At 42.7% G+C, this 24,389-nt stretch overlaps 1 protein-coding gene across 1 annotated transcript in view; it reads left to right on the top strand.

Moving 5' to 3' along the window:
• The first annotated feature begins 11,498 nt into the window (after positions 1 to 11,498).
• Positions 11,499 to 24,389, top strand: part of LOC119629076 (uncharacterized) — a 32,170-nt gene continuing 19,279 nt past the window's right edge. Inside the window, exon 1 of the mRNA XM_038013677.2 lies at positions 11,499 to 13,159. Coding sequence (XP_037869605.2) covers positions 11,499 to 13,159 — 1,661 coding nt within the window. The remainder of the gene's footprint in view (positions 13,160 to 24,389) is intronic.

Below are 24,389 nucleotides of genomic sequence, written 5' to 3'. Positions count from 1 at the left end.
AATTATAATCTATATTTTTTAAATTATTTATAATACGTATCAGTGGTGTATTCGTGGTACTCACATCGAACAAAATACCCTACTAGACTCAAGAACGGCTAACAATGTGTAGGACTCTTCGTGGGCGGTCAAGTGAACTTAAACTCCACGTCGCAGCTAATTTCATATGTAGGTTGCGGAAAAAAATCCACTATAGAACAAGTTTTGATACTACAATACAGTGATATTGAAATTCGCAATTTCATCACAGATAGACATTGAAATAATTATTCGAATGCTAATTTTACAAATGGTGTATTGAAAATTCAGGTTTCGAGTTAGCAACTTTTTTATATTAGTACTTAGCACATATGTACCTATATGTATATGTTAACAAGTATTTTATTTTATTTTATTTTATTTTATTAGGAAGACAAACAGTGAACTTAAACTATATAAACTCTAAACTTACAACTAAACACCATTTAAATGTCTCCGCATTTAAATAACTATAAAGTATAAAGGATTGTGGCGTCGCATCGCCTAGAATTAAATAATTAAAGTAAAACGTAAAACTAAAATAAAACAGTTTGAGAAAAAAAAAACCAGAAAAACGTAGTAAATAGAAAATAATTAATTAAATATTTGCATTCAACCATCGACTGACTAATGTTCTCCTAATACTCTTAGTAGAAGTGTTGAAAATGTCCAGTTCAGGGAAGTCAGCTAGAGCATTGAAACTGTTAGCAGCTCTTATAAAGAATGCATTACGTCTGTAATTTGTACCACCACGAGGTACTCCGAGACGAGATGATTGACGGCTCTCGCGCATTATGGTTCTCGGGGGCACCCTTAAACATAACAACGATAGAAGATAAGACGAGTCCACCTCAGACTGAGCTATTTTGCTATAAAGAACAATATCAGCTATCCTACGTCTTTCCTCCAGTGGAAGTATGTGATGCCTTCTACATCTCGTCTCGTAGTCGGGATCATACACTTTAGTTTTAAATTGAAGAAACCTCATGAATTTGGTCTGTATTGTCTTCAATCTATTTATATAAATTTTATATCGCGGATTCCATACCTGCGAACAATACTCTAGGATACTGCGCACATATGCACAGTACAGCACCTTAAAAATTTTAGCACTAGTAAATTGCGCACCAAGCCGCTTGATAAAACCTAATGATATATAGGCTCTTTTCACTATATTGTCTATATGCTTCTCATAAGACAGTTTCCTATCATGTGTTACCCCCAAATCGCAAAATTCATCTACATTTGCCAGATTGGTTCCTATAAGCTGATATGTGAACTTAACAGGTGTAGTCTTATGTGTGAAGGTCATGGCAAAACACTTCGAAACGTTGAGGTCTAATTTATTAAGGTGACAATATTCCTCGAGTCTTAAAAGATCCTCCTGTATCATCTGACAATCATTGGCAGAGTTAACTTTTCTATAAACTTTCATGTCATCCGCATACAAGAGGAAGTCCGAAGACCGAAAACATGTACCTATATCATTTATAAAGATATTAAACATCAACGGGCCGAGCAGAGACCCTTGAGGAACACCAGAAGGGATCCCTCCCCAGGAAGAAGCATGTCCGTTGACCACAACCTTTTGTGATCTATTTTCAACATAAGAAGAAAACCACCTGAAGAGACTACCATGAATTCCAGCATTAAAGAGCTTTTGTAGCAGAATCGTGTGATCGATGCGGTCGAATGCCTTACTGAAATCAGTAAAGACAGCATCAACTTGACCACCAGAATCCATATTACGTGTGAGATATTCCGTGAAGGTAACTAAGTTAGTGGTAGTCGATCTATTCTTCAAGAAACCATGTTGTTGCGCTATGAAGGTAGGTTTTAAAAAAGCGTACAACTGTGAATACACAACTCGTTCAAACAGTTTAGCAAATAAGCACAATTTGGATATAGGCCTATAATTTTTTATATTTTCTTTATTGCCTTTTTTGTGAACAGGTGTTAGAACGCAGATTTCCAGATCACAGGTACGATTCCTTCATGAATTGACCTACGGTAAAGTATGACCAATGGTGCAAGCAAGTTCTCAGAACACTTAACTATGAATAGGGGTGGAATCTTATCAGGACCTGCTGCTTTTGACAGATCTAAAGCCTTTAGCAGTTTCAAAATCTCAGCCGGATCAATTTCAATACTGGATATGCAGTCAGAGTGTGCAATGTCATTCCGATAGAGGCACCCGTCACGTGCGGACGTGCTCATCGTCCACTCGATCGCCCGGTCTTTGTTCGCCCGGCTTTTGTTAGCCCGGCCATTGTTCGCGCGGCCTGTGTTTGTGGTACATCTGCCGACTAAGTGCTCTTTCTGGAAGTTTTTATTTGCTTTGTTTCCTTTTGTTGTTTCTGTGTTCGTGGTACATCTGCCGACAAAGTGGTTTCCTGCAAGTATTTATTTGTTTTGTTTCTTTTCGTAATTTCTGTTTTGTTGTGCTTTTTCTTTGTCCTGTAGTAATCGCGCCGCATTGCCACCTGTGTTCAATAGAACCGCTCAGGTCCGAGAAGTTGGGGCCTCGCCGCAAGGCGAGTGTTTTCAAGACCCGGGGCCGCCCCACCTGGGTACTCAGCGATCGATCATGGACGCTGTATTCGCGGAATTCCTCCGACTTCGCCACCCACAGCTCGCCTCGGAGTTTTTGGCCTTCAAGGCCAATCACACTGCGAGCCCTCTCGAGGACTCCGCCGCGCTCGCTGCTCCTGCGTCGCCTGTACCTGCGTGCAGAGCTTCTGCATTGAGCACCGCAGCCTCTGTCGTGCCTGCCGCTCCCGTGTCGCCTATACTGGCGAGAAAAGCTGCTGCGTCGTCCGCCGTGACCATCGTTTCAGCTGAGCGATCATCCGCGGCCTCCGTCGCGCCCTCTAAAACACCTACACTTGCTCGTAGGTCGCCTGCACCCGCCTCCTCGTGCTCCGACTCTGACTCGGACATGGAGGTCGACCTCGCCCCCGCCTCATCGACGGATGGATTCACCCTGGTACAGAAGGGTAAGAAGCGTGCCGCGGAGTCTCGAGCTCCCGCGGCCGCTAAAATTAGCAAAGCCGTGAACGCGTCGCGCCCCCGCCCTCAGACTCCCGTTGCGCCCCCAGCCCGTGCCACTCCGTCGCCGCGTCCGGTGGCACAAAATAAAACCCAGACCCCTCCCCCGGTTATCCTTCAGGAGAAGGCAGCTTGGGATCGAGTTTGCCTGGCCCTTAAGGCCAAAAATATAAATTTCACGAATGCCCGTAACCTCGCGAACGGCATTCAAATTAAGGTTCAAACACCCGACGACCATAGGGCCCTCTCTTCTTACCTCCGTAAGGAGCGTATAAGTTTCCATACGTATACGCTCCAGGAGGAGCGCGAACTCCGCGTTGTAATACGCGGAATCCCTAAAGAGTTAGATGTAGAGCTCGTAAAAGCCGACCTGTTAGAACAAGGCCTACCAGTGAATTCTGTGCACCGTATGCACACCGGTCGCGGTAGGGAGCCATATAATATGGTTCTAGTCGCTCTCCAGCCTACCCCCGAGGGTAAGAAAATCTTTAACACACAGACCGTCTGTAGGCTCTCTGGTATCGCTGTCGAAGCCCCCCATAAAAAAGGCACTCCTAGCCAGTGCCATAACTGTCAATTGTACGGGCACTCTTCCCGTAACTGTCACGCGCGCCCTCGATGTGTTAAGTGTTTGGGCGATCACGCCACGGCCCTCTGCGCTCGCGACCAAAAAACCGCGACGGAACCGCCTAGCTGCGTCCTGTGTCGAACACAGGGTCACCCCGCGAATTACCGTGGTTGCCCCCGAGCCCCTAAAATAAATCGCCGCGTCGCCCGCCAAAACCGCCTCCGAGCTTCCGGCCCAGACATCAAAGCCTCGGCACCCTCTGCGTCGCAGGCTAAGCCAGCGTTCGTTCCGGCGGCGGTGCCCAGTGTCTCGGCCTGGGCAAAACCGCTGCCGTACACGAACACGGCTACAACTCCCTCCTCCGCGATTCGTCCCGCCCCCGCGACTCGTCCCTCTCCCGCGACTTGCCCTCCGACCGCGTCCGACAATCTCGCTTTAGCGATCGACTTCTTTCAGTCGATCAACTTTGAGCGCGTTAACGCTTTGGGCGACGCCATTCGCGCTGCCTCCACTGCACAACACTTTATCGCCGTTGTGCAGGAATACGCCGACGTATACGCGTCATTAAATACGTACGTCCTCCCCTCACTCCGCCGGTAATCAATGGCGTATATAAGTAGAATAAAGCCCCTATCCGTAACGATAGGATTTTTTAACGCTTACGGTCTCGCAAATCAACGTGATCAGGTTTCTGACTTTTTGCGTGACCACCAAATTGATATCTTTTTAGTGCAGGAGACCCTACTTAAGCCCGCGCGCCGTGACCCTAAAATCGCGAACTATAACATGGTCAGGAACGACAGGCTCTCTGCCCGTGGTGGTGGTACCGTCATTTACTATAGAAGAGCCCTGCATTGCGTCCCGCTCGATCCTCCCGCGCTCGCTAATATCGAAGCATCAGTGTGCCGAATCTCACTGACGGGACACGCGCCGATCGTTATCGCGTCCGTTTATCTTCCACCGGATAAGATCGTTCTAAGCAGTGATATCGAGGCGCTGCTCGGTATGGGGAGCTCTGTCATTCTGGCGGGCGACCTAAATTGTAAACACATCAGGTGGAACTCACACACCACAACCCCGAATGGCAGGCGGCTTGACGCGTTAGTCGATGATCTCGCCTTCGATATCGTCGCTCCGCTAACCCCGACTCACTACCCGCTAAATATCGCGCATCGCCCGGATATCCTCGACATAGCGTTATTAAAAAACGTAACTCTGCGCTTACACTCGATCGAAGTAGTTTCAGAGTTAGATTCAGACCACCGTCCCGTCGTTATGAAGCTCGGTCGCGCTCCCGATTCCGTTCCCGTCACGAGGACTGTGGTGGATTGGCACACGCTGGGCATCAGCCTGGCTGAATCTGATCCACCATCGCTCCCGTTTAACCCGGACTCTATCCCGTCTCCTCAGGATACCGCTGAAGCCATAGACATCTTAACGTCACATATCACCTCGACATTAGATAGGTCATCGAAACAAGTTGTAGCGGAGGACTTCCTTTACCGCTTCGGGTTGCCCGACGATATTAGGGTGCTCCTTAGAGCTAAGAACGCCTCGATACGCGCCTACGACAGGTATCCTACCGCGGAAAATCGTATTCGAATGCGTGCCTTACAACGCGACGTAAAGTCTCGCATCGCCGAAGTCCGAGATGCCAGATGGTCTGATTTCTTAGAAGGACTCGCGCCCTCCCAAAGGTCTTACTACCGCTTAGCTCGTACTCTCAAATCGGATACGGTAGTAACTATGCCCCCCCTCGTAGGCCCCTCAGGCCGACTCGCGGCGTTCGATGATGACGAAAAAGCAGAGCTGCTGGCCGATACATTGCAAACCCAGTGCACGCCCAGCACTCAATCCGTGGACCCTGTTCATGTAGAATTAGTAGACAGTGAGGTAGAACGCAGAGTCTCCTTGCCACCCTCGGATGCGTTACCACCCGTCACCCCGATGGAAGTTAAAGACTTGATCAAAGACCTACGTCCTCGCAAGGCTCCCGGTTCCGACGGTATATCCAACCGCGTTATTAAACTTCTACCCGTCCAACTCATCGTGATGTTGGCATCTATTTTCAATGCCGCTATGGCGAACTGTATCTTTCCCGCGGTGTGGAAAGAAGCGGACGTTATCGGCATACATAAACCCGGTAAACCAAAAAATGATCCGACGAGCTACCGCCCGATTAGCCTCCTCATGTCTCTAGGCAAACTGTATGAGCGTCTGCTCTACAAACGCCTCAGAGACTTCGTCTCATCCAAGGGCATTCTTATCGATGAACAATTCGGATTCCGTATAAATCACTCATGCGTTCAACAGGTGCACCGCCTCACGGAGCACATTCTTGTAGGGCTTAATCGACCAAAACCGTTATACACGGGAGCTCTCTTCTTCGACGTCGCAAAAGCGTTCGACAAAGTCTGGCACAATGGTTTGATTTTCAAACTATTCAACATGGGCGTGCCGGATAGTCTCGTGCTCATCATACGGGACTTCTTGTCGAACCGCTCTTTTCGATATCGAGTCGAGGGAACCCGCTCCTCCCCACGACCTCTCACAGCTGGAGTCCCGCAAGGCTCTGTCCTCTCACCCCTCCTATTTAGCTTATTCGTCAACGATATTCCCCGGTCGCCGCCGACCCATTTAGCTTTATTCGCCGACGACACGACTGTTTACTATTCTAGTAGAAATAAGTCCCTAATCGCGAAGAAGCTTCAGAGCGCAGCCCTAGCCCTAGGACAGTGGTTCCGAAAATGGCGCATAGACATCAACCCAGCGAAAAGTACTGCGGTGCTATTTCAGAGGGTAAGCTCCACACGGATTTCCTCCCGGATTAGGAGGAGGAATCTCACACCCCCGATTACTCTCTTTAGACAACCCATACCCTGGGCCAGGAAGGTCAAGTACCTGGGCGTTACCCTGGATGCATCGATGACATTCCGCCCGCATATAAAATCAGTCCGTGACCGTGCCGCGTTTATTCTCGGTAGACTCTACCCCATGATCTGTAAGCGGAGTAAAATGTCCCTTCGGAACAAGGTGACACTTTACAAAACTTGCATAAGGCCCGTCATGACTTACGCGAGTGTGGTGTTCGCTCACGCGGCCCGCACACACATAGACACCCTCCAATCCCTACAATCCCGCTTTTGCAGGTTAGCTGTCGGGGCTCCGTGGTTCGTGAGGAACGTTGACCTACACGACGACCTGGGCCTCGAATCAATTCGGAAATACATGAAGTCAGCGTCGGAACGATACTTCGATAAGGCTATGCGTCATGATAATCGCCTTATCGTTACCGCCGCTGACTACTCCCCGAATCCTGATCATGCAGGAGCCAGTCACCGTCGACGCCCTAGACACGTCCTTACGGATCCATCAGATCCAATAACCTTTGCATTAGATGCCTTCAGCTCTAATACCAGGGGCAGGCTTAGGGACCCCGGTAACCGTACTCGTCGAACTCGACAAAGAGGTCGACGTGCAACCTAACCCATGCATCAGCCCGCTGAGTTTCTCGCCGGATCTTCTCAGCGGGTCGCGATTCCGATCCGGTAGTAGATTCATTCGCGAAACAATTGCTCTTGAGTTGTTAGGTCTCCTTCGGAGGCGCTCGGGCAGTTGTTAGCAAATCCCACCCCTCTTGGCTGAGCCTTTGCTCGCCCACCTGTCCTGGTGAAACTGGAAAGGCCTTCGGGCCACCAGTAAACTTTCAATCATAAAAAAAAAAAAAAAAAAAAAAAAAAAAGTGTGCAATGTTTGTATTAACACCCAGGAGCTGGTCAGCAGTACTGTGATCAGCCGTAGCAGTATTAAGGAAATTTGATTGGAAGTATTCACAAAAAAGATTACAGATAACGTCCCCAGAGTCAGTTGTTTGTCCTTCGTATGTGAGAGTAGAAGGAAGGTTATATGTAGTTTATACTTTTGTTTAGATGAGTAAACGAGCTCGTGGTCTACCTGGTGTATAGTGACAGTATGTACGTTTGGATGCTCACACGCTGGGCATCAGACTGGCTGAATCTGATCCACCATCACTCCTGTTCAGCCGTACTCTACTCCGTCTCCTCAGGATACCGCTAAAGCCATAGACATCGTAACGTTATCCATCACCTCGACATTAGATAGGTCATCGAAGCAAGTAGCGGAGATCTTCCTACTAAGGGGAATATACCTATGAAATTGAAACGTCGGACATTTGAGGGATCTGTTCTCCTCCCTGTGATAGTATATGGGGTCGAGACATAAAAGCAAAGGAAATTATGACCAAAATGCAAGTCACGCAAAAGGCCATGGAACGGGTTATGTTTTTTTTTTTTTTTATTGCTTAGTTGGGTGGACGAGCTCACAGCCCACCTGATGTTAAGTGGTTACTGGAGCCCATATACATCTACAATGTAGACGCGCCACCCACCTTGAGATACAAGTTCTAAAGTCTCAGTATAGTTACAACGGCTGCCCCACCCTTCAAACCGAAATGTATTACTGCTTCACGGCAGAAATAAGCAGGGCGGTGGTACCTATCCGCGCGGACTCACAAGTGGTCCTACCACCAGTAAAAATTAAGTTAATTATGTTAAGCATTTCTCTACGGAATAGAGTGCATAATAATGAAATCCGCAGAAGAACTGGTTTGACTGACATACCCAAAATGATTGCTCGGAAAAAGTGGAAGTGAACCGGCCATATGCCGTCGCACTGACAATCGGTGGGGCACAAAAATACTGGAGTGGAGACCTCGTACTGGACGTCTTACCATTCCGACAGGAGCCCTCTTCTTCGATATAGCGAAGGCGTTCGATAAAGTCTGGCACAACGGTTTGATATACAAACTGTATAACATGGGAGTGCCAGACAGGCTCGTGCTCATCATACGAGACTACTTGTCGAACCGTTCGTTCCGATATCGAGTCGAGGGAACGCGTTCCCGGCCCCGTCACGTCACAGCCGGAGTCCCGCAAGGCTCCGCCCTCTCCCCGTTACTATTCAGTTTGTATATCAACGATATACCCCGGTCTCCGGAGACCCATCTGGCGCTCTTCGCCGATGACACCGCCATCTACTACTCGTGTAGGAAGAAGGCGTTGCTTCATCGACGACTTCAGACCGCAGCTACCACCATGGGACAGTGGTTCCGGAAGTGGCGCATCGACATTAACCCCACGAAAAGCACAGCGGTGCTCTTCAAAAGGGGTCGCCCTCCGAACACCACGCTGAGCATCCCTCTCCCGACTAGGCGCGTCAATAACCCCGCCCCCGCCGTTCGCCCAATCACGATGTTCGACCAGCCCATACCGTGGGCCCCGAAGGTCAAATATTTAGGCGTCACCCTCGACAGTAGGATGACATTCCGCCCCCACATCAAGACGGTACGCGACCGTGCCGCCTTCATTCTAGGACGTCTCTACCCGATGATATGTAGGCGAAGTAAAATGTCCCTTAGAAATAAGGTGACACTCTACAAAACTTGCATACGCCCCGTCATGACCTATGCAAGTGTAGTGTTCGCTCACGCGGCCCGCATACACTTAAAATCCATTCAAATTATTCAATCCCGTTTTTGCAGGATAGCCGTCGGAGCCCCGTGGTTCGTCAGGAACGTCGACCTCCATGACGACCTGGACTTAGAGTCCATCAGTAAGTATCTTCAGTCGGCGTCCATGCGCCACTTCGATAAAGCGGCACGACACGAGAACCCTCTCATCGTGGCCGCCGGTAACTACATTCCCGATCCTGCGGACAGAATGGAAAGCAGTCGACGTCGCCCTAAACACGTCATCTCGGATCCTCCTGATCCACTAACGGTGCTTTTAGGTACTTCAAGCACCGGTCACCGTTCTCGTCGAACCCGTCGCTTGCGACGAAGGGCTCGACGAGTAAATTAACTCTCAGACACAGCCCACTGAGTTTCTCGCCGGATCTTCTCAGTGGGTCGCGTTTCCGATCCGGTGGTAGATTCTGCGAAGCACGACTCTTGCTAGGGTTCGTGTTAGCAACATCGTCAGGTTTGAGCCCCGTGAGCTCACCTACTAAAGTTAAGGCTACGCTGAAATAGCCGCTAGGGCTATCAGCTTAGGTAGGAAAAAAAAAAAAAAAAAAAAAAAAAGGACGTCTTAACGTGGGCAGACAACCAACGAGATGGACCGATGACCTGGTCAAAGTGGTTGGTAGGGACTGGATGCGAAATGCAAGAGACCGAAAAGAATGGGGTGCATTAGAAGATACCTACACTCAGCATTGGGTGGAGACGGGTTGAAGAATATACATAATAATAATAATAATAATAATAAAGATCATTTATTGCCTTTCACATCATAAAATGAAATACAAAAAAAAGAAAAGCAAAAAAAAGAGAAAAAGGCAAAAGGAGGTGGCTCAGCTATTGCTGTTCAAGGTTGATAAATTGAACAGCGCTGATTTTCAGTCACCCCCGTTTCCCTTTGGTTCTTTGCGGGAATGAAGACTCCGTACGTGTGTACATACTCAGAATATGATATAAATTAGTAAAATTAGTAAATTATAAAAATTTAAGCAAAAACAAAATAAAAATCAAATTAAATGGTGAACCCGAAAACAAAACCAAAAATTTAAGAAAAAAACAAAACAAAAATCAAATTAAATGGTGAACCCGAATACAAAACATAATAAGCACACAGTAATAACAACCTGTGGGCAGCTTAAAAAAAATATAAAAATAAATAAAAATTTAATAAAAGGAAGTTTTCACAAGCTAGGATTAAATTAGTTACTATAAATACTATAAATTAGATTAGTTTTTGTGAGTCCAAAAGAAATGATTTTAAACGATTAATAAAGCCATGCTTTGTTACAATGTGACGAATAGGTGGAGGGAGATCATTCCAGCAATGCGTAGCTGCGTATTTAAACGCTCCCCGAAAAGCAGCTGTTCTGTGTTTGGGCGTCAACAATGGCTTAACAGTAGCTCGTGAGCCATACCTGTACTGAGTACTTCTCCAATCCAACTTCTCATACAAGTACCTAGGTTCATGTGTCGAAATCACTCCAAATAGTAAGACTGCTAAGTGCAACCTTCTTCTAGCTGCCATTTTCAATATATTGTGATCATTTAAATAGGGCGTTATGTGTCCTCTCACGGGAATGTCAAAGCAATACCTGGCACAGGCATTTTGAATGCGTTGTATTAATTTTTCAGTTCTCGAGAGTAAACAGGGACCATAAACAGTATCACAGTAATTTAATTTCGACAAAACTAGACTATCGATAAGCAACTTCCTAATGGGTACACTGACGTACTGTCTAAACGAGTACAGAATCTTCAGTCTGTAAAAACAAGCTCTTAAGTTCTTTGTAATATGGGCCTCGAATCGCAATTCGGGATCAATTGTCAAACCCAAACTGCATGCTAACTCCACCCGATCAATTTCCTTACCAGAAACAGGCACCTTAGGATCGAGTGATAAAATCTTTGCTATCTGAGATTTACTGCCTAGTATCATGTATTTAGACTTAGAGGGGTTCAGTACTAAGGAATTCTGTTCAGACCAAGAGACAATCCTCTGCAGATCCTCATTGATAAAACTGACAGCAGAAGGGGTATCTCCAACATCAAAAGAATGGTATAATTGTACATCGTCAGCATAAACATGATATTTACAATTCTTGAAACACTGAATGATATCTGCACTGTACAAAATAAACAACAATGGTCCCAGGACAGAACCTTGGGGAACGCCTCTAGTAATCGGCTTAGAAGTAGAGGTTAGTTTAGTTCCATCTTCTTTCCGTATTTGTACAAATTGCGTTCTACTCGACATATAACTGCTAAACCATTCCACAGCATTATCAGAGAACCCGTAGTGAGTTAATTTTGCTAAGAGAACTGCCTAAAATGAGTACTCGCCAGTACGGATTCATGCCCCAGAGAAGCACCGAGGACTCCCTCTATAATCTAATGCAACACATTCACAGGAAATTAGATGAAAAGAAAATAATTGTTCTGGTTTCTTTGGACATAGAGGGAGCCTTCGATAGCGCCTGGTGGCCAGCTATACGAGTCCGACTGGCTGAGGAAAAGTGCCCACTGAACCTCAGGAAGGTATTTGATAGCTACCCGAGGAACAGAGAGATAGTGGTTAGGTATGCGGGAGAGGAGTGCACCAAAATCACTACCAAGGGGTGCGTCCAGGGTTCCATCGGAGGACCAATCTTGTGGAACCTCCTCCTGGACCCTCTCTTAAAAAGCCTAGAGAATTGGGGTGAGTATGGTCAGGCCTTCGCGGACGACGTCGTGCTTGTCTTCGATGGTGACACCGCACTAGAGGTGCAAGGACGCGCCAATGTCGCTCTCGAACATGTTCGGACGTGGGGTGTCAAGAATAAGCTTAAATTTGCGCCCCAAAAAACAAATGCGATGGTTATTACCAGAAAACTTAAACACGACACCCCACGCTTGAGGATGGGAGGGATAGACATTGCCATGTCCAGGGAAATAAAACTCCTTGGTGTCACCATGGACGACAGGCTGACTTTCAACACTCACGTGGCGAATGTCTGCAGGAGGGCTACAGGAATATATAAGCTACTCTCCAGAGCGGCGAGAGTGAGCTGGGGTCTCAACCCTGATATAGTTAGAATTATTTATACGGCTACTATAGAGCCGATCATCCTGTACGCTGCTAGCGTGTGGGCACCGGCGGCAAAGAAGCTGATGACGATCAAACAGCTTCAAGTGGTCCAGCGTGGGATAGCGCAGAAGATCTGTAAGGGCTATCGAACGGTCTCCCTGAACTCGGCGCTGCTACTGGCTGGGATACTTCCCCTTGATCTCAGAGTGCGTGAGGCGGCCTCCCTGTACGAGGCCAAGAGGGGAGTGCCCCGGCTGGAGCTGGGGGACAGGGAGATCGAGCGGGTGGCCCCGGCCATTGAGGCGCCACACCCCGCTGAGCGTATCAGCCTGAGGCTCGTGAGCCTGGTAGATCGGGAACAGCTCAACCAAAACAGTGACTTTGAAATTCGTATATTTACTGACGGGAGCAGGATTGAGGGCAAAGTCGGAGCTGCCTTGTCTGTGTGGAACGGCGAGACCGAAATAAAAGCCTTCAAGCTTGCTCTCCCAGGGTATTGCACCGTCTACCAGGCTGAACTTCTGGCTATATGCAAGGCCACACATGTGATTCTCGGACACCCAGCGTCTTCTTTTGGAGTCTACAGTGATTCAATGGCAGCTCTACAAACGGTCATAAATCATAGTTGCCTCCATCCCCTTGCAGTAGAGAGCAGAGATAAATTAACAACAGCATCTCTCCAGGGTAAGGTTGTTACCTTATTCTGGATTAAGGCTCATGCAGGGATGGAGGGTAACGAAAGAGCTGACCAGCTTGCCAAAAGTTCCGCTTTGGGTTCCAAAAGAAGACCTGATTACGATCTGTACCCGGTCTCATTCGCCAAGCGAAGCATTCGACTTGCGACGCTTGACGAATGGAATCGCAGATATCGAACTGGAGAAACCGCGTCGGTCACAAAGATATTCTTCCCGGATGCTGTGACGACGTACCGGATGATCCGCAAAATAAAAATCGATGGTATAATTACGCAAATTATGACAGGGCACGGTGGGTTCTCGGAGTACTTGAATCGCTTTAAGTGCAAAGAGAGCCCATCGTGCGCATGCGAGCCAGGAACAGAGGAATCCGTCCCACACATCCTTTTCGACTGCCCAATACCTGCAATGCAAAGGTTTGAATTAGGACATAAAATAAATCAAAACATTGTAAGGGAAAATGTACCAAACATCTTAAACAGTAAAGAAAGAGACACGTTTTTAAAATTCTGTATCGAAATCGCTCAAAATGTTATAAACAGAAACAAAACAGCGTAGCAAGTAATTATGCTATCATAATATAGTGATATATATTATAGAGTAGCATAGAGAAGGGAATTAGATAAATAAAGATGTAGAGTTTAAGAACAAATCGTTAAAAATAGGATGTAAAAATCACTGTAAGAATAAAAAATCAAACAATGTACATATAAAAGTCCTGTAAATATTACAATATATTATATAAGTAGATTGCTAAGAGTAAGGCAGTGTTAATTGCTAAGAGTATTTGCTAAGAGTAAGGCAGTGTTAATTGTATCAAAAGCCCGTGAGAAATCCAGCAGCGTCAGTATCGTACCCTGGCTCCTGTCCCGAGCCTCGAGAATATTACCCACAATGTCAGTAAGAGCAGCGGCCGTTCCTCGGCTTCTTCTGAAACCCGATTGAAACTCTGGAAGAATGTTATTTGATTCGATATATGCCGCTACCTGTGAGTAAACTACCTTCTCCAAGATCTTGGACAGAAAAGGCAACACACTAATAGGCCTAAGATCTTTAAAAGCTTGAGGGCGCGTGACTTTCGGAATAGGGCTAACCACAGAACATCGCCACTGAGCAGGAAATGTATTTGTATCAATGGACTTATTGATAATGCTATACATACGCCATAAATAATAAAACGTGCACGTAAAAAAAGTCTTAGCCACCCTGTTAACAAACTTAAAGATGTTTCCTTGCTAGATAACACAGGTGAAAATTTGAAGATAAATGAAACGTTACATATTGAAAAAAAATTTTTTACTATGATTCATAAGCTCCGTCAAAGTTCTGTAGTATTAGGAAACAATTCCATGTTACCGAGTGATTGGTACCTATTAAATTTTGTACAAATATAAAATACGGTACTCTAAATTAAAATAGATTGTGCCACCAAAATGCTAGTTGCATTTTCAAATTTCGATCGCACCGCATAAATTTTCCCCATTAAACGTTTTCAAGCCACACTATTAGTTTCGTCGGAGAACCGAATAAATAAACCGCTGCATTAAATCGATTTTCACTCTGATCAAACGCTGAATAATTTACGAAGCTGTTATTTGACTTCGCAATGTGAACTGATTCAGAATTCATAAGTTATATTGGTAAGTTATTCGGTCCAAACAGGCTGAATAATAAAGTAAAAAATTAGCTAATTAGCTGTAGGCAGCGACTTGGCTCTGCCCCTTGCATTGCTGAAGTCCATGGGCGACGGTAACCACTCACCATCAGGTGGGCCGTATGCCCGTCTGCCTAAAAAGGCAATAAAAAAAAAAAAAAATTAGCTAATTAGCTTTAATTTTAAATTTAATTAAATCATTATAAATTTGTTTCTGAATAGGTGCCTGCGTCAGATTTTGAAAATATTTTGGCCTGAGAAGATCAGCAACAAAGAGCTGTGGAGGATCACTAAGCAGACACCAATGGAGAAGGAGATCCTTACGCGGAAGTGGCATTGGATTGGTCACATTTTGAGAAAGCCCGATACCTACCTATCAAAGAGAGCGCTGTCCTGGAAAGTGTCTGGCAAGAAGAGGAAGAGAGGCCGCCCCAGAACAACTTGGCGTCGCTCGGTGGAGCAGGAGCTAGAGGTCTTGGGCATGACGTGGGAGGAGCTAGAACAGACTGCCCAAGACCGATGTAAATGGAAAAATTTGATTCGAGCCCTACACCCCAGCAGAGGGTAATAGGAAGGAATGATGATGATAATTATAAAAGCAACGGTCCCAAGGAAGTAATATTATATCTATTGAAAAATACTTAAAACAAGTACTGTACGGTTCAATTCAAATATTGTTCCAATGCGTACAGGGAATCCATTTACACCCCGTGATACTTCACTAGCTGGGATCCTGACTATAAAAGCGGAATCTAACGTTCACAGTCACTAGACGCATATACACCCGTTCTGACTGATACTGCGCTACTTTCAACCTAATGCCTCACCGATTGCTTTCTCGCTGAGTCACACGACTATCGGGAAACGATAGTAATGTAAACGGTAGAGCCATGAGGATTCGAGAGTTCACTTTAAAACAACGGAGCAATACTCACATTCTATATCGTGCCGTCTCAGACGCTATAAGGCGCTCATTCTATCAGATAAAAGAAACAGCTCATTATTCTACCTTTCTCATTCCCCTTTGCTCGTTTTCTCTACTCATTATTTTCCCTTAGGTTGATCAGAATTATTAAGCCCTCATGCCATGAAAAAGGAGATAAACTTGCGTGGGACATTCGGATTTACTATTTAAAATTGTATAATAATAATATGTATATAAATGAATAAATGTGCCCGCCGACCGAGGGAACCGGTGGTCGTGTCGCCGGCCGCCACCGGTCCGGCGTCTGTGGGACGGTGGGATGGATGTAATATGCTCTGCGTGAACCCTGTCCCGCCGTCTCAATAGCCCTGACTGGGCTCCGGCCCGGCCTGAGGTAAGGTGCCGGCTGTGAGCGGCAGGAGTTTTTAGTGAGGTTCAACACCAACATACCCCACCTGCCGCGCGGATGGCGCTCCGGCGATATTCTCCTGTGGAGAAAAAAAAGCCTCTAGTGTAATCGAGTGCTTTATTTCCAATACTAAAACAGTTGACTGTTCGATTTGGTCATTAAGTAATAAATTCTTCTTGTCCCTGGGTACGCCACGTTTATATTTAACAATAAATACTGTGTTTACCCGGTTAAACGACGACGTTTTTTTTTTTTTTTTTTTTTTTTTTTTTTTATTGCCCTTGTAGGCAGACGAGCATACGGCCCACCTGATGGTGAGTGGTTACCGTCGCCCATGGACTTCAGCAATGCCAGGGGCAGAGCCAAGCCGCTGCCTACCGCTTAATACTCTCCACAAGCCTCGTTTGAAGAAGGACATGTCATAGCGCTCGGGAAACACCGTGGAGGGGAGCTCATTCCATAGCCGGATGGAACGTCCTCTTGCTTTCAAATCCAACTCATTAATTTTGCCTTCAGCTACAAAATAATATCGCACCAAGATCTTTTGACCAATGATTATAAGGAAGCATGTTTCCTTGACATTTAGAAAAGTACGAACATTTCGTTGCTGGTAGTTTACATGATGCTTAATAATTTATGTATGATTCTGTCAATCAATACCGTAAACGATTCCACGAAATACAACCATTTACGTCATATTAAGTAATATTTATGTATGTATATTTTTTTTTATTACGAGTATGTACTATTGCTGTAAAAGCTGAACTTCTATTACATATATATCTAAGTATTTAAGCACTCATTATACTAAAACCTTCACTGGTGGTAGGACCTCTTGTGAGTCCGCACGGGTAGGTACCACCACCCTGCCTATTTCAGCCGTGAAGCAGTAATGCGTTTCGGTTTGAAGGGTGGGGCAGCCGTTGTAACTATACTGAGACCATAGAACTTATATCTCAAGGTGCGTGGCGCATTTACGTTGTAGATGTCTATGGGCTCCAGTAACCACTTAACACCAGGTGGTTTGTGAGCTCGTCATCATCATCTAAGCAATAATTAAAAAAAAGCAAATTTAATCGCTGTTGTATATTTATAGCAAATTTGTGAAAAATAATTTCAATTCGATTAAGATTACATAACAGTACATGGGGAGAATGGGCGTGAAATTACTTGTTAAATTAGCCTTTTGATCAACTTGTGCAGACTGCGGTTGCATGTTTACTGACTCGTAAAATACCTGGTATAATCGTACTAATTACTGTTACTACAATGTGGTCTGTATGTAATTGTGTATTGGTATTAAATTTTCGTTGTATTACGAGTATATTGGTCTCTAAAATATATCGTAATCGTAATCCTTGGATCATTTGCGGTAGTTAATAATAAAGTCTTGCAAATATGTATATCATTGTTCCTTTTATTTTAACCCTTACCTTTCCCGGAAAAACTGTTTGTGACATATTTAAAAGTATAAAATGGCGGCCGCCAACCCTTTCAGGATCTCCCTCCAAAGTTGGCAAGTCCCAGATTATCCCGTCGAACTTGTTGATGAGCAGCAAGCTTTTAAACCTTTTGTCTAAATGACAAAGTTTTAGGAAGCTACGAATAAACTGAATAGAAAAATAGGTTTTGCATTGTTTCAAAATCCTAGTTTTGGAGTTTTGAAATAGCCTTCCAGTAGTAGGAAGATAAGGATTCTCCGAGTTGGTTACCGTATTTTTCGTACCAGTCACACTTTTATTTTTTTACCCTCATCCCTACTGATTGAATGAGATTAAAGATTGATATCGCCATCTAATTTGAGAGTAATTTCAAACTAGCACTTTTTATTTGTACAGTCGCTGCAGCCTTTTGATTTTGAATTCGTAATGACTTAGACGTACCCAGACTATTATAATAGGGGTTAAAGTATGAAATTGCCGTTCTATTGTAATAGGTACTTCGAATTGACATAGAAGCTTCATAGTTTGAGATTTTTGAGTGAAACTTTTTTCAAATGGTACCTACGAGGTTATTCTTTTAAAAAATGTACAACATTCGATTATCGGCTTTCAGTTGTTTTTATTTATTTAGCTTATAAAGATGGTGAATTCAAAATTCGAGTGATTTTTGAATACGAGTTTCGACATGGAACTAACGCTGCAGAAACAGCTAGCAATATTAATGTTGCGTTTGGAGAGGGGACTACTAATGAATGCACCGTGCTGCTAATGAATGCACCGTTTTGGTTTAAGCGCTTTCGTGATAGAAATTTTGATTTGAAGAACGAACCACGTGGAAGACCGCCCACAAATGTGAATAACAATGAATTGAAAGAGACGGTTGAAGCCGATCCGAGCTAAACTACCCAGGAGTTTGCGGCATGGTTTAACGTTACCTTACCGACAATATTGACTCATTTGTGTCAAATTAATAAAATAAAATGATGCCTCGCGATTTAAATGATCTGCAGAAAGAAACGCGTGTTGAAACTTGTGTTGCCTTGTTGAATCGATATAGAAATGAAGGAACATTGGATCGAATTGTGACATGTGATGAAAAGTGGATCCTTGACGATAACCGTAAGCGAAAAATACAATGGCTGACCCGAGGTCAAACGCCGCAACAGTGTCCTAAAGCAAAGCTTATCAATAAAAAGGTAATGGTAACTGTTTGGTGATCTCAGCATGGTGTTATTCACTATAGGTCTCTCCGATCTGGCCAAGCAATAACGGCAGATGTCTACTGTGTCGAACTCAGGACAATGATAGCAAAGCTTGCAGTGATACAGCTCCGACTCATGAATCGATCTCCACCATTATTGCTCCATGATAACGCGAGACCTCATACAGCACAAGAAACCGTTTTAACTCTACAGGAATTGCAATTAGAAACTATTCGTGACTCTCCGTATTCGCCAGACCTTGCTCCAACCGACTACCATTTTTTTGGTGATTTGGACAGTTTTTTACGTGATAAAAGTTTTCTTCCCAGGAGGGAGTAGATAATGCTACAACACAGTTTGTAGAATCCAGATCACCAGAGTTCTATCGTAAAGGCCTAAATTACCTTTCTATTAGATGGCAGCAATGTATAGATAATATTCGTAGATATTTTGATTAAATAAATATGTAAAATCAAAAAAAGAAATAAAAATCACAATTTAAAATTTTCAGTACAAGTCAGCAATTTCATTATTTAACCTCTAATACATACGTTTATGTATATTGTTCAAAATTGTTGTTAATAATTTTCCAGTAACCACCATTTTTTCAAAATTGTCTCCGTATTTCTGGTGAAATACTCTAGAAATCGCTGGAAACAGACGTTAGAAAACTTTGTTTTGATTTTGAGCTTCACAAGTATGCAACTTTAATGTTTTTAATATTTACCGGTATTACAGTACAGTGTTTTTTTAATTATTTACTCCCAGTGTTGCGTTAATTTGGGCAAGTAACTCTTTCGAACTCTTAATAAAGTGCAAAAGAGAACAATCGTTGTTAACATGTAACATTTCAAAGTTAAGTTGATTTTCATAAAATCGTAAACCTAATAACTGTTCTATTCTGCTTTTGAGTATCATTTCGCTCTGTTTAGCATAAAGACGGGATTTTCTTCTAAATGCTTTGTTAACAGGATTCTCGTACACAAAGACGTTTAATAAAAGCGGATTAAGAGTAGATCGACGAGTCTGAGGGGATATTGCGTTTAATGTCGATAGTTGCCATGCTCAAAAACACTGCGTAGGCTGTCCTACGCAGTGTTTTTTCTACGGGAATTCAATTGATGAAAGATTTTGTATAGAAAGGTTATGTTGGCTTTTTGTACCTGAAAAGATCTGAGTGAAAGACATGCTTTTATGCATAAAAAGGTTCGATGACCGACATCGATCCCCATCGATGTTTCTAAAATGTGAAATACACAATTCTGACTTAGTTCACTTTTTAAAGTAATTTCAATGTAATCTAATCACGTACAAAAATATAAAACTAGGGACAAATATAAAGAACTAGCGACCTGCCCTCGCTTCGCTTGGGCGACTATAATTATTGAATTTCTTTTGATACAAATCCGAACCATAGAAAATGATATACAAAGATATTGTATAGCGAATTATTTGTAGTACCACCATGAGGCTCTACCACGTGGCTCTCAAAATACCTTATTAGCACTGACATTCATATCACATTTTTTAATATCTCACTTACGGCCTGGCCACGGGGATCGGCGGTGCGAACAGCGAAGCGGTGGACGAGGCGACCATTCGCGCAGCACCGTTTGCAGGCCACGGGTACTCACGTTCGCCGCCGCGACTAATAAGGAAGTCCGACAGCGAAATGTCTATATCGAAATTATCTCGATATTGCTTACAAATTAATAGCTTTTTGGTTCAGGACCTATTATTTGGAAAATATTGTGAAGTACATGATTTGAATAAGAATCGGAGTATACCTAAAGATGGAGAATACCACAAGAAGTACGAGAAATACTTTGGGTGGCTAGACTTCCAAATAGCTGGTCTAGCTAGTATTTCAGCAATTTTTTTTTTATTGCTTAGATGGGTGGACGAGCTCACAGCCCACCTTGTGTTAAGTGGTTACTGGAGCCCATAGACATCCACAACGTAAATGCGCCACCCACCTTGAGATATAAGTTCTAAGGTCTCAAGTATAGTTATAATGGCTGCCTCACCCTTCAAACCGAAACGCATTACTACTTCACGGCAGAAATAGGCAGGGTGGTAGTACCCACCCGTGTGGACTCACAAGAGGTCCTACCACCAGTAATTACGCAAATTATAATTTTGAGGATTTCATTTTTATTACACGATGTTATTCCTTCACCGTGGAAATCAATCGTGAACATTTGTTGAGTACGTATTTCATTACAAAAATTGGTACCCGCCTGATATTCGAACACCGGTGCATCGCTCAACACGATTGCACCGGACGTCCGTTAGGCCACGACGACTTTAAAAATATAAAATAAAAAATAAATAAAAAATATAAAAATTTCGGCGTTCATTTTTCGCGGCGAAAACAACTAAACTCATTTAATCACTGTACTATTCGCCGCGACTACCGCTCGACTCCGTGGCTCGCGCCGTCCGTATTCATGCATTTGTTTTGCTCGCCCGCCGCATCGCGCGATTCGCTCGGTACATTTCGCCGGTCGCTTCGCCGGTCGCCGGTGCGCGTGGCTTGTTAGGTACATTTCTATGCGCTTGTTTTAGTCGCTAGACGCTTCGCCGTTCGCACCGCGCGAATATTCGTATCGGCGAATGTCCCGTGGCCAGGCTGTTATAACTGCTTCTGGCAATTCATAGAGCTACAAGCGTACTTTACGCTCTTTGAATTGATACACTATTTCAACTGAAACCTACTAGTGTATTTTACAGAAGACACGGATTGGTTAAAGTTCATTGTTTCTCAATTTGCCAATTTGAAAGTTGACATAACATTTTCTTCAACAGCTTTTGTTGCTCGAAATGATGTCATTTCAAAGCAATTATTATATTGCTGGATAAGAGTTTTTTTTTTTTTATCTGGCCCATTTTCGGAAAGTAGTGAGTGTACGTCAATTTGACTTGATCGCTCGCACAACACGATCCAGGATCTTCATTTTAAACTTAAATGCCTTGCAATATTGCACAATATTGCAATTCAATTGCACATTAATTACATTAATTGCCCCAATTCAACCCAATTTCAAGTCCATTAAGTCTTAGACAATATAAAAGAACAAATTATTTTGGATAGGTACTGTCTTCTAGAGTCAAAGTCTGAGCTTAATCCCGAATGTTCATCGTTGGGCTAGCTTCCAAAAAGTAGGCTTTAACACTTTTTAAACGAATTCCGAAACACAAAAACACCAGGTGTTGTTTTCGATTATGTTTTTAAATTAGTTTTCACCTAATATACAGAGCTGTTGGACCGACCAGATTAAACTTTTAACAATGTTCATCTTATGTACTATGTACTGATATTGTTTATTGAGCTCCCACTTTAATCACCGCTACCATGAATGTATTTTTTTTATTCAAAATCTTATTTATTAGATTTTAAAAACCCATATATTTTCTTTAAATTTTTTTTCTTTCCTTTTCATCAATTGTAGGGATATTTTCCAATGTGAAATGAAAAGTATAAAGAAACCGCTTTTGCCACATTTGTTGTTATTGGTTTTTCTTCCTGTATCTCTTTCAGATTAAGCAACTGATAAAAACATATTATTTCGATAAGTATCTCTTATACATTAAAAAAATACAATTTGAAAAATGACAAAATCATCTTAATTTTTTTTTCGGTCTTCAAAGACACTATTAGAACTAGTTTTACGACTTAATCTACCCTTTTTATTGTTCTTATATTATTTCCAAATTTTCGAGTATTTAACAGTTCAGAACCATAATATCGAAAACTTTAAACAAATTGTTTGATATCTGACCTTATTCGTGTAGTCAAATCATAATATTGTTTAACTGGATACAAATATATTTCAAAACTTAATACCAGGAACGCTAATCACGATCGAAACAATGCGTTATTTAGCACGTAAAGTGCCTACATTTCATCCTACTCGTAACAGAGGCTGTCATGTCCAATTGACGTGAAAACGCTAAACAATTCATGTTACAAGCCAACAATGGGCCGTTTGTGTCAAATGCATGCGGATTCAAGTTTGTGTAAATACGATTAAGGTATTTAATTACGACAATGTGATTAAATATCTTAATTAAGTATTTATGGAGAGTATTAAGCGGTAGGCAGCGGCTTGGCTCTGCCCCTGGCATTGCTGAAGTCCATGGGCGACGGTAACCACTCACCATCAGGTGGGCCGTATGTCCGACAGCCTACAAAGGTAATAAAAAAAATTGTATGGAAATTTGAATAGGTATACTAGAGAACTACTCCCAAAAGTGATAATGCTGGTAATTTCTATCATGGTAACTTAAAAAAAACGCGATCGTATTTTTTGGGTCAAAAACTGACGCATCGAGATAATAATATGGTTAATTACATTATCTTACGACTATCATAACGATTCATAATGAATGCTTCTAAATATCCTGTACCTTAGGCTTATTAACTGCTATCAATTATTTTTTGCCTCTATTGTGCCTTTAAGGCGGAAAACGTGCTTTGAACAGCTTTATAAATAGCTCACATTTGACACTCGATGATTTTTAGTAAGGTAACTAAAATTAAAAAAAGCTGAACGTTATATTGAAAAAACTCAAAATATAAGTCACGTATGAAGTTTTTAAAATAACATACGCGTTCCAAATTCAAAATAATTAAAATGTCAAAAAAAAGAAATGTTTTTATGCAACAGTATTTATGGCCAGACTAGTTAGACACGAATCACTAACTTAAAAACTATCGTGCCTCAGTGAAGAAAAAACATTATTCAGAACAGCTGCTATTGACTTTATTCTTTTCATATATTATTTGATGATTTAGAAAGTTTTCTGTTTGATTTATAATGAATTAGTTCATTAAACTGAATAAAAAAATATTACGAATTTTAATCAGATTCAATTGTTTCAGAAAACCAAAATAGCCATTGCATTAATATTTAGTAATCTATGTAATGCGTTCATCCACCTTGAGTACTGTAATTATAGGAATGTTACATACATGCAATTATAATTAAAGTAAATTGGTGATTCTGTTTTGCGATTTTGAACTTAAAAACGTAGTCTCAATTAACTTTACGATTAAGCGGTAGTTGTCAATATACATTTACGAAGGAAAGACGTGTTTCTCTAACTGATCCGCCGGCACAAGCCAAACTGAACCTTACGACCTCACCATAAATAATATTTGAAACTTAAGTACTAACAAACACGGCGGTCTTTTAAATTATGTTTCATTAAAATATGTTTTCACTTTTATTTAATCGTTAATTTAATACCCAAAACAAAGTCAAGTCCTTGTCAAACTCCATATAACCACATACGAAATCTTTATTTAAGTACTTAACTTAATATTAGTACTTAATTAACATTAGTCTTAGAGGATCTGATGGAATAATAAAATTAAATTGATTTCGTCGCACGTTATTTTTGAAGTGAAAACTTCTTTAGAATCGTTGTGATTTCAAACCGGATGCAACGGAAAAAACGACAGGTAAGAGACACAAATACAAAAATGTGTAGGATGAAGCCAGCAAAGAATGAGACAGAAATATACATACTATTTAATACAGCGCCATCTGTGAGATTTTTTAATACTAACGCGTGTATGAAAGCTCTTGTAGTGAATTTTAATTTAGGATTATACGTGAAATTAAAATATCAATTCACAGAGGGCGCTACCTTACAATTATTTACTAATGACAAAATTTTACATATACTTAAGACGTTTAGGATAATTGTATTTTAATTTTGGAAGGTTTCACTTCAACCACGTGTGAATTGCACACATGTATTTTTTTTTTTTAATAACTCTTTGATTGACTTTGATGACGGCAGACAGCCTATGATCGCGT

This window comes from Bombyx mori, chromosome 11 (assembly GCF_030269925.1).
Source record: "Bombyx mori chromosome 11, ASM3026992v2".
NCBI classification, from domain to species: Eukaryota; Metazoa; Arthropoda; class Insecta; order Lepidoptera; family Bombycidae; genus Bombyx; species Bombyx mori.
This window is presented reverse-complemented; position numbering and strand designations above follow the sequence as displayed.